General features: G+C 43.6%; 1 protein-coding gene across 1 annotated transcript in view; it reads right to left on the bottom strand.

Annotated features, from left to right (window-relative positions):
- Positions 1–3,198: 3,198 nt before the first annotated feature.
- The window catches only part of LOC147684475 (immunoglobulin lambda-1 light chain-like), a 28,649-nt gene continuing 20,390 nt past the window's right edge, over positions 3,199–11,457 (bottom strand). The window contains exon 4 of the mRNA XM_086942352.1: positions 3,199–3,863. Within this exon, the coding sequence (XP_086798478.1) occupies positions 3,544–3,863 (320 nt within the window). The 3' untranslated portion in view covers positions 3,199–3,543. The remainder of the gene's footprint in view (positions 3,864–11,457) is intronic.

The raw sequence follows: 11,457 nt of genomic DNA, 5'->3' as shown, positions 1-11,457 counted from the left end.
TCTGTGAACCAATTGTTATTCTGGAATTTTTTAATGAATGTTAAATAAAAAATTCTATTTGCAAAAAGGCTTTAAAAAAGGGTTATACACATACGTGACCAGTAGACATTTTATTTGGAAGATTGTCAATTTCTGTCATTTATGTAAATGTCAATATTTTTTAATACCCTTTGAAATAAATGATTAGATTATAAATTTCTACAACAAAGTATACACCCATTGTTGATTCATTTTTTTGATTTATTCACTTTTGATTAGATACATTGATTTAGAAAATTCATATATTTAAGGCCATAAGTCTGGCCACTCATAAATAATGTTAAATTGTTTCACTAATCTGAAATAAAATCCCTTGCAGGCACTTTTACCTGACAAAACTTTTAGAAAGTAGACATTTCTCTGCTTCTCTGCTCTCACTGCTCTGTGTGCCTTTCAGCCTGTCTTCAATTCACGTCTGGGCTGGGTGACAGTTACACTTTGAGCATACCCCTGGACAAACACAGGGAGGCTAGGTGTGCCTGAGTGCCCATCTACGTACAGCTGCATTCTGATGGCCCTTCCTGGGCAGGGAGGGAGGAAAGGGCTCACACTTACACTTCAAAGAGTAGTGACTTGACCCCGCATCAAGGACTAATTACCCCCACAGATAGCCTGGCATACCAGACTGGAATGAAAGGGATACTTGTAAACTTCAAACCCATTCTTTAAAGTTTCCCCCACTTCAAAGGCACATTTGGATATAAGCACTAGGTCTCTGACCCATCAAATCAGGCCCTTCTTGACCTACACCTGAACCTCTTTCGAAAGAACTGCTGAGCTGCTCAAAGGACTCAACTGGACTTCTGATCTGGAAGACCTGCTTTTATGTTTGTTGCCCTGCTGCATGCTGAACTTTGACTCTGCTGAGGGACTGTTAGACTCTGCCTTCTTCCAAAGTGGTCTCCAAGGGCTTGTGCTTTTGCCTCCTGTTGCTTGAGACTCAGGGAAATCAGTCTCTACCGCCGCTCCTGTGTCTGACTCACTGGAAGTGGCCTTTTACTCGCATAACGGACTTTGATGCATCTCCTATCTGCTTGTAGGAGACCCAGTGCATTGACCCAGTTGTGGGAGTAGAATCAGCGCATTGCCTCAAAACTAGTGGGTTGCATCCAGAGATCAACACATCGTACAGTGTATCACCGCTGCTGCAGCTTGATCGATGCATCCTCTCAACTGTGTGGCAGAAACCGGAGCATCGCTCGATGCCTCTCCACTTCGACACTCGTCTTCCGAACTGACGTATCACCTTCATTGCAATCAGATGATCGATGCATCTCGCTATTTGCGAACAGGAATGGTGCTTTAACCGGGGGCATGAGTTGAGTCCTGTAGCCAGTCGGTGCTCCATTACGGTCAGCCTGAACTTTGACTTTGCCTTGGCCCAGAGCTACCTAAAGTAAACATTTTAGCTCTACATGTTTCTAAGCGCTTCAAAGTATTTTTGTCTTCAAAATTCAATAACCCAACTTCTGTGCATTTGATTTGTGTCTTTTGGTCTTGTTTTATCTATAAATCCATACTTTCTTTTTTTTAAACTATTGTGGAGTCTTTTTGTGGTGTTTTCACTGTGTTACAATATGTTTTTGCAAAATACTTTACTACTTTAAACATTGCCTTCAAAGTTACGCCTGCATGCTCTGTGCCAAGCTACCAGAGGGTGAGCACAGGATTCTTTAGGTTGTGTTGTGACTTACCCTGACTAGAATTGCGGGTCCTACTTTGACAGGGTGCATACCACTGCCAACCAGAGACCTCATTTGTACATCAACCCTTACTCTTTCACTGCTACTGTAAGCAATATTAAAATGGATTTATTCAGAAATTAAAACAATTCAATGGATAAAACCTTTAGTGAGCTTTATTTTTATGATCATGAAAATGTTGTTTCAAAAACAGCTTTATCCACGTACATTAGCAATATATTGTTGAAACCTATAAAACTAAATTTGAATAATTATGGTACTATGACATTTGTAGCAATGAACATTAAGCATAATAGGGACTAATCATAGAGGTATTTTGGAGTTCATAAAACAGCACTCTTGTGGTTCTCTTACGTGGCTTAATGACATGGCACCATACTATCTAATATGGGAATATTCATGCACAACTAGTACACATGGAAAGTCCAGTACACTCTTTGCATTTTACTAATAGGGAGTTGGATATGGTGGAGCTGTTTCACAAAGCCATGTGAGAGTATCCAGAAGAGTACACTTGTAGTACTCTTTCCATACTGATAAATGGTTTTGTGAACAAGCCACATATGTCTTGCCAATACTTCATGTAGCATTCACACCAGTAAAAAGCCTCAAAATAGGTACTATTATATTGTCAAGCTGTCATCAATTAAAAATAAATGTAAATGCCATTAGTTTGTTTTGGTATTGCAATGAATGAACACAAGCAATGTATTTTACAAGGATTCATCTCATGGCATGGCCCGGATTTTAAACACATGACTTTAGGACTTCTACTAGTAAATGCAGTACAACACCTTTTATGTGTCTTAGAGAAGGATAAGATTCAGGCTCTTAAATTTGTTAATGGCTTGCCAATGAAACAATAGCAATTTCTTCGGTATGGTCTAGAGCTGTCTATAAGTAATAAGAAATAAGGCAGACATCCATGATGCACCACCTAGATTACTATGGGTACTCCAGATACTTGAATATTGATTTGTGGGTCAGTGGAACCAGAAACCCTCAGATTAATTGAATAATTTATAAGGATACAAAAGAATATGGTGGTGCAATTCATACACCAGACTAAAACCAGAGTGAAAGAACAGATGCCTGTAAATAGTCCACAGGTCAGAGGATTTTCCATTATCATCTAATTTATTAAATGAAAACTTAGGCCATTTCACAGTCCAGCTAAAGAATGGTAAGTATTTTCAACAACTCCATGTGAATGGTAAACTATATGGTAAAGCGTCAGCACAACGCTGAAGTGATGGTTTTAAGTGTTTCATCAGTTGCTGATGCTGCTGCATCTACCCAGGAGGAGCCTGTGCTATAGCTCTTTTAATTAGAGCAACAAATATAGTTATGTTATGTTACGTTATGTTATGTTATGTTATGTTATGTTAAAAGAGCTTATATAGCGCTCGGCTGCCCCAGCAAAGGGGCGTCCCGGCGCTTTAAAGACAAAAGGTGTAGCTGCAGATGGAACTTGCAATGAACATAACAATACCAGCTTAGCAGAAGAGGTGGGTTTTCAATACCTTTCTAAAAGATAGAAGATCGTTCAGGCCACGGATCGGGGGAGGTAAGGCATTCCAAAGCTTGGCCGCAAGATAACGGAAGGAGCGACCACCCATCCGGGCTAGCTTAATGCGGGGGACATATACAGAGGAAGACACATTCACTTCACACTCATACCTATTTGAAGAATCAGTGCAAACACTAGTGTGAATCATTATTGACATTATGCCTAAATGATCAAAGTTCAAAGCACTCCAGAAACCAAGTGTTCACATACATGCACTCATTAGCGTCCCTCTTAAACCTCACCGCATTCTTGTAGAGGTTTAGAGATAACTGAGTGGGAGGAGTCATGCCGCACTTCGCAGGTGATGGACGGGGAGTGTTTCCAAATGTGGTTGGGCAGTTCAAGAAGGCTGATTAGGCTGTAGGAACCATCCCCATCCAAGACTGGTACCACGGTGGCTTCACTCGTGGTTACGCTGCCATTGATCTTCCAAGTCACTTCCAAGACACCTGGATAGAAGTGGCTGACGACACACAGGATGTACAATATAGGTGCAGAAGGGTCCTTGTCGCTTGTGAGTAGTATCACAGAAGGTTGCCGCACTGTCTGGCCTGCAATAAACAAAAAAACAAAAACAGAATACAAATGATTTATTCTAAACATTTGATGTACTATAACAAACTGAAGCCTTCAGTATTTTAATATCTGTAGATCTCCTGTGTGGATATTTCACCCACCAGTGTCTGACATTCATACCTTTTCAGTGTCTGGCATTCAACATGTATGTCCCTGTCCCATTAGTAACCCGGTTCAAAACCACCCAAATCCATACTATTCTGTGGTGTCCTGCACATCTAGCACTGTTCCTTTGAAGAATCTCCACAGTTCAAGGCTGCTTTTGGTTATATGACTCCCTATGTACAAGTGGTATAGTAAATGTAAGAATATGGAAGAAAGTTTATGTTGAGGAACCAAAATAAAAGGCCAACCAGAGATAAAATTGTTCCTGGAGGATGACTTGATCTAAAGGGCCTCTTTCCAAGGCCATTTGGGAGAATGTAAAGTAGTACTCTTGTAGCACTCTATACTCATTCTGAAATGCCTTTGTGAATTGGCCTCCAAAAGATTTGACAGTTCCAAACTTTCCTTTTTAACACATATAAGTCACCCCTAGGGTCGGCTCTGAACAGCCCATAGGGCAAGGAGCAGCGTTTTTAAAAAGTTGGAGACGCACTTTTAAGTTTTATGTGTCCTGGTAGAGAACAATACTTAAATGTGTTTTTCGCCATTGCAATACATACCTCTCCCATACAATAACATTGGGTTTCCTTATTACACTTATTAAATGATAACTTTTAATTGGGATCAGGATGACAATCCGAGTTTGGTGTCTAAAGATCTGTAATGTAATTAAAACCCCTTTTTAATAGTAAAGTTGGATTTTAAGTCATAATTCTGAAAATGCCTCATTTAAATTGTTGCCATTTTCTCACCTTAACCATTTGGTGACTGCAGCCTGTTCCTGGGTCACATGACAGGTGTAGCTGGCAGTTCGTCCTTAGGTATTGCTCCCAGGCAGTGAGACAAACGGAAGAAGTATTTTGTCACGATGGGCCATTCGGATTTAAAGAGGGGGAGGAGCTGTCACCTACCACACTTGCACATAGGAAAGGCTCTGCCTAAACACACTCACATAGGGTTTGACACAAGTCTTTTGTGCCCCCAGACAAGCTGAAACCACGGGAGGGAGGAAGAGAATGACTGACACAACAGGGGAGTGGACACCTCCAGAACCTTCCTCTACTTCAAAGTGGACACCAGGTGTAAATAATGGACCCTTAGATCCAACTCTTTAGCATACTTCTGGACCTGTGGAAGACTCAAAAGGAGGACTGCTGTGCTGCTTTGCTGCAAGAAGTACTGCCACTCAGCTGCCCTGCTGTGCTGTCCTGCTACTTGAGTGGGACAAACTGGGCCTACACCTTGAACCGGGATCAACAGAGAGATTCAAAGAGATAGTTGGCTGGCCTCCTGATTAGAAGCCTCAGGGACACAACAGGCTTCCTCCATCTTAAAACCAGGCACCTGGACTCTGTTAGCTGTTAGCCCCGCCCTCCTAAGTGGTTCCACCTTCGTCGTTGGCCCTTGGAAGTGAGCCTAAAGGTGCTCTTCCAGGCTCACTATGGGCCCAGCTGAAATGACTCAGCGTGATGCATCGCTGCTCAGAAAATCTGCATTGAAGCCAATGCATGACGCATAGCCTCCAAAAACTCACCACTGCTCACTACTGTGCAACTTCGATTCAGGACTTTACATCACAGCCCACAGCTTCATCAGAATCCCCACTGTGCAAAGCATCCTCAATGCAGGTCTTCACATTGCACGCTCTTCATGGACAGTAGTCTTGATGACAAAGCAGAACTCCACATCACAATCCCCACAGCGCATTTGAAACCAGCCGATGTGTGACACATCTTCGATGCAGGATTTTGCATTGCAACCCCCTTGTCTATGGCTCCCTCGATGATGATGCAGGACCTCGAATCACAGCATTGCAGCTTCTTGGAACAGTCACTGAGAGATACATCTCCTCACCAGGACATCCCATCGCCTTGACTTCATGACACATTCTCAACATGGGACCATGCAACGCTCCGCAACCAGGATTTATGGGTCTTTGTACAGAGGGCTTAAACTTTTGACTTTGTCCTAGTCTGGCACAATCAGATAACCACAGTTGGCGCTTAGATCTTTTTGGCACTATATTCACTTAAATCTTAAAAATTGCATATCTCCGGTTCTACTGATTGGATTTTAGTTGTTTGGTCTTTAATTATACACTAAATGTTATTCTATGTTTTAGGATTTGCCTAAAAAATCTCGGGCTGCTGTACAACATATGAAAAAACATTGACAAAGCAAATAGATTTCACATAGGGGAAACATATTTGCTTTGCCAATGATTGTTCGAAATTCGTGTGGGACTTTTCTTGCGTTGTGTTTCACTTTACGGCTGTGTGAATGACTGCATAAAGACTTTACACATTCCATCGATAAAAAGCCTGACTGCTCTTTGCCAAGGTACCAGAGGGTTGAGCACAAGCTAATTTAGAGTTTGCTTGTGACTTCACCCTTACAGACTATTGTGGTTGCTGCTTGACCTGGATTTCAATCTACCGCCCAAACAGTAATCCAATTTCTTACATCCCATCATTGCAATATGCTTATAGAAGACCACATTTGACTCTTGAATTTGAGAAAAAATCACAGGTGGATTTAGGTCATATGAAGTCTTAACTACCGACTGGGTCAATGGCACCTGACCCTCATGCACCTTTCTCCATAAGATACTATATATATCTTTTATTGCAGTGCAATATTAGAGTATGTAGTATAACAAGACATATACAAATATTCGCAGTTATGGTGGATTTGGCCCTTTATGCAGGGTTATCCCAAAAGTTGTTGTCTTCTTCCTCCTATTTTTTCTGACCTTTTTTTGTTTGCTTTAGGACTCTGGGCACTTTACCTTTGCTGATCAGTGTTAACTCCATGGCTGCTAAGGCAATTTCCCTCCTGTGCTGGAAATTGCAATTTGCATTGTTTCATGACGAGCTGGGGTGCATATGCTCTCTGGTGTCAATTGTAATTGTAATTATGATTGGTTATTTATGACTGGCATATTTGATTTACTGGTAACTGCACCAGGTGTGCCCACGGTCTTTAAATGCTACTAGTGTGCCTACAGCACTAACTACTACCAACTAATACCTTCTGTTACCTTGTGTATTAACACTGGCAGTCGTAATAATGGGTGCAATATCTGTCTCCCAAACTTTTTTTCTTGACTACGACGTGCGACTTGGGGCGCATATACTGGGATGAGCAAGGTCTTCTTCGCTCTGGAGGCACAAGCTACACCAGTGATATCGCAGTGGAGGGCATGTAAGATTACAATGGCAGGAACAGGGTTTCAATTGGGACATTTATTTCTATAGCCCAGGGCAGAGTTAAAATGAGTTCCATTTATTTAAATTGTAAGGGACAGGGTGGCATAAACAATGTATGAGTGAATGGCAACCATTGTAGAGCCTCATGAGGGGAGTTGCAGGCCGGAAACTGAAAAAGTAGCACAGGTATTTGTTTTCAGTTCTGCAGCTCACTACTATGCATAGACGCATTTGTTTGTGGCACGTTTCTGCCATATAAAATTGCGATGTGCTTTTAAAAATACTTTTAATGTTTAATTTTACTACTTGTATTCTGTACGTGTCTTTTGCTTGCTCACCTTAAGTTGGTCTTTTGGTAGCCTCTTCTGCCAGCGCCCCGGTCCACCACGGGTTTTCCCCCTTGTTGTGGAGGGCGCCGGCACAGATCTCAGGTCACTTCCTGATTGGGGGGCGAAGGTCACAAGTTGCGTTAGCGTTCCAGCGCTTTCCCTATTTAATGCGCATGACACACTTTGAGCGCAGCGGATGCGTGCAGCAGATGCATGCAGCTGATGCGTGCAGCGGACGTGCGCAGCGGGTGCGCCGCTGGCGCGCCGAAGGTGCGCCAAAGGCAAGCCCTGCTGCGCCCGTCCGTGCCATGATCGCGCCATGGTGGCAGGCTCATCGGTCCCCTTCACCCAAGTAAGGATTTGTTATACTAGAAAGGTCCTGCTAGAACTCAGACCTACAACTAAGATCTGTCACCATACTTATGACACTGAGGCCCTCTTTTAAAGAAAATATGGTGGGTGCCCAAGCTGTGATTTTAAAAAGGGGCCGGAACTGAAGTCCTGGACCGATCTTACTGTATCTAAGTTTGCCTCTAACCCGAAAATTGAAAAAGGGTTTCTTATTAATGCCAGATCATTAGTAAAAAATATTATTGCTTTTAGAGACTTTGTCTCAGCCAGCAATCCGACCTGGGTGTTTGTTACAGAAACTGGGGTTACAGACGCCTCGGGATCCGACCTGGTTGATGCAATTCCTACCGGCTACGCGCTGTCCAGGATGGACAGAATAGGCTGCCGAGGAGGAGGACTGGGAATCCTGTACAAGGATTCTCTTATCTGTCGTACCCAGTCCCTCTCCACTCCCTCTGATCCCTATCAGGACTTCTACTTCTCTATTAATTCTCGCCTTTCAGATTCTTTCTCTGGCCTCCTGTTTTATAGGCAACCAGGGCCCAGACATTCGTTTAGTCAGGATGTTATTAAACTGATAGAGCCATTCCTTGAGAGACCTAATATCACTCTCCTTGGTGATTTTAATTTTAATTTGGAAAATGTGGCATGTAGGGATACCCAGGTTTTCCTGGAAACTCTGGGCTGCTGCGGTCTGGCCCAGTTGGTGGAAGGCCCTACCCATCTGGCAGGACACACCCTCAATGGGGTTTTCTCTAAAAACCCAAGGCTAAAGGTGGGACTTCCTGTCCCACTAGCATGGTCTGACCACTTTGCCGTGCCGCTGGACCTGTATCCTCAGGTAGCAGTACTTCCTTCATCTGGTCCAATGAAGTAGGAGCTGAGAAGGAATCTTAATTCGGTTAATAAAGAAGTACTCGCCCCCTTCCTGAAAAAGCTGGAGCTTGCTGATCCGCCGGACGCTAATTCAGCTGCTCTGGAGTTCCCGCGCACTCTTTTAGGAATAATGGATATTCTGGCCCCTCCCAAGAAGCATTACTCAGCGAGGAAAAGTTCTTCGGCCCCCTGGTTTTCAGACAGACTCAGACAGCTAAGACAGGGCTGTCGAAAACAGGAGAGGCTATGGCGGGCTCATCTTGATCCCTCCGAGAAAGAACGACATAAACAATGCTTAAAGGAATATAAATTAGCCATTATGGAGGAAAAAAGAGCTTATTTCTCTAAAGTCACCGCCTCACTTAATTCCTCTAGAGATCTTTTTAAGGTCATAGATTCCTTAACTTCTCCTCAGGTAGTAGACTCATTTGTGGAATCTCAGGATCTGTGTGACAAAATATCTGCCTTTTTTCATGCCAAAATCCTTGATATCTATGCTACTTTGGAATCTTCAAATTCCTGCATTAGGACTTCCAACCCTCCTCCCTCTCCAGGGGTCAGGAGTTTGCCTGGTGAGCAGACTCCGAGTCTTCTTTCCTTCCCCACTTTGTCACACAAGATCGTGGATCAGCTTCTAGACTGTGCTAAGTCGTACTCTCCTTTAGACTCATGCCCGCTTAAAGTGCTGAAAACCTGCCGGGAAGTGTTTATTCCTCCTCTTATGAAGGTTATGAACCGTGCCATTTCAGAGGAAGTTTTTCCCTCCCTATGGAAGACGGCGGTCGTAAAACTGCTTCTGAAGAAACCTGCCCTAGATCCAGGCGTCTTGAAATTTTTTTGCCCCATCTCCCTGCTCCCTGCTCCCTGCTCCCTGCTCCCTGCTCCCGCAAAGATATTGGCGGCCTATCTTAATCTACACCTCAGTACCTATCTTAAGGACTTTGCCCTCTTGGATAGCTCTCAACATGGTTTCAGGAGATACCATAGTACCGAAACTGCCCTCACTGCAGTCGTCAACAATATCCGTTCCCAGGTCGACAAGGGCCATACTACTCTCCTGGTCCTGTTGGATCTTACAGCGGCCTTCGATACTCTGTCTCCCCTTATACTGGTTTCACGTCCTAGAGAGATAGGTGTCGGGGGCTCTGCACTGAGTCTTCTTGCTTCCTTCTTTAATGAAAGAGAACAGAGAGTGAAACTGGGTCAGTTTCTTTCTGCCCCTAAACCCTTGCACTGTGGTGTTCCTCAGGTCTCTTTATTGAGCCCTACACAGTTAACATCTATGTGGCCCCCCCTTGCAAGGGTGGTGAGATCATTTGGGTTGGAGGTGCTGTCTTACGCAGACGACACCCAAATAATGGTCTCGCTTACTCACTCAGTGAAGGATTCTGCCCAGAATTTCAGGAGCTGTATGGAGGCTGTCACTCAGTGGGTGGTTCAGAACTTCCTGAAATTGAACGGGGAAAAAACTGAGGTACTGATCTTTGGGGGTAATCAGGAAACCTGGTCTAGGGACTGGTGGCCGCCCTCGCTCGGGGAATGTCCCCGCCCAGTCCAGTATGGTAAGAACTTAGGGGTGCTAATGGACACTGCCCTTTCCTCCGACAGTCAGGTAAACTGGACCATCTCCACCTGTTTTGGGATCATCAGGATCCTCAGAAAGATCTCCCATTATCTTTCTCCAGACACTCGCAAACAGGCCACGCTGGCATTAATTTCTTCCAGACTGGACTATTGTAATGCCCTCTATCTGTGCATCAACAAGAGTCTCATCCATCGTCTTCAAATGGTTCAGAATGCTGCGGCGAGGATGGTGTTGAGCCTCCCTAGGTACGCCTCAACCTGGCAAACCAATCCATCCAGAATAAATTGTCCATGACCGTAACAGTAACAGTGAATGATTTATGGCCCAACTGGAGACCCATTGTCTTCCCCAAACCATCAGAGCTTTCTGGAGAGGTCTGTGTAAACAGAAAAGTACTCACTTAAGTAAAATGAAATGCTGTACAGCCTTGAATTTACTGGAAACAAACACCAATTGTATGGGCAATGAAAAGGCTGTTTTTTCAGTGGCTAAACCAATAGAATTCAGCCATCTCTATTAACTGTGATTGGCTGTTGCCAACCAATCAGTGTACAGGAGGGTTTCTCAACATTGAAAGTATGGTGGAATGACTGAACGGTAAGGAATGAGAAGCAGGGATGATGGATGAGGGATGAGTTATGAGAAGCAGGGGTGAGAAGTAGGGATGGTGGATGATGGATGAGAAACAGGAATGAATGATTAATGACAAGTCTGAATGAGAAATAGGGATGATGAATGATGGATGAGAGGTAGAGATGATGGGTAAGAAGTAGGGATGATGGATGAGAAATAGGGATAATGAATGATGGATAAGAAGTAAGGAGGATGTATGATGGATGAGAAGTAGGTATGAATGATAAGAAGTAAGGATGAGCAATAGGGTGATGTATGATGTTGAGAAGTAGGGATTCTGGATGAGAAGAAGAGATGAGAAGCAAGGTTGATGGATGAGAAGTGGGAAAGAGAACTAGGCCCTTCTCGAAACAAGTCCCAATGGGCACCTTTCCCAGTAAGTCTTCAAGCCCAGGTTGTCTCACAGTCAAACTCGAGAAATTCAGCGGATATCGAACATTTGACAGCACAACCAATATAATATGTAGTGACATTAGGCATA

The sequence above is a fragment of the Lissotriton vulgaris genome, chromosome 10, assembly GCF_964263255.1.
Source record: "Lissotriton vulgaris chromosome 10, aLisVul1.2, whole genome shotgun sequence".
NCBI classification, from domain to species: domain Eukaryota; kingdom Metazoa; phylum Chordata; class Amphibia; order Caudata; family Salamandridae; genus Lissotriton; species Lissotriton vulgaris.
Note: the sequence above shows the minus strand (reverse complement) of the source record. Positions and strands in the feature narration are given on the sequence as shown.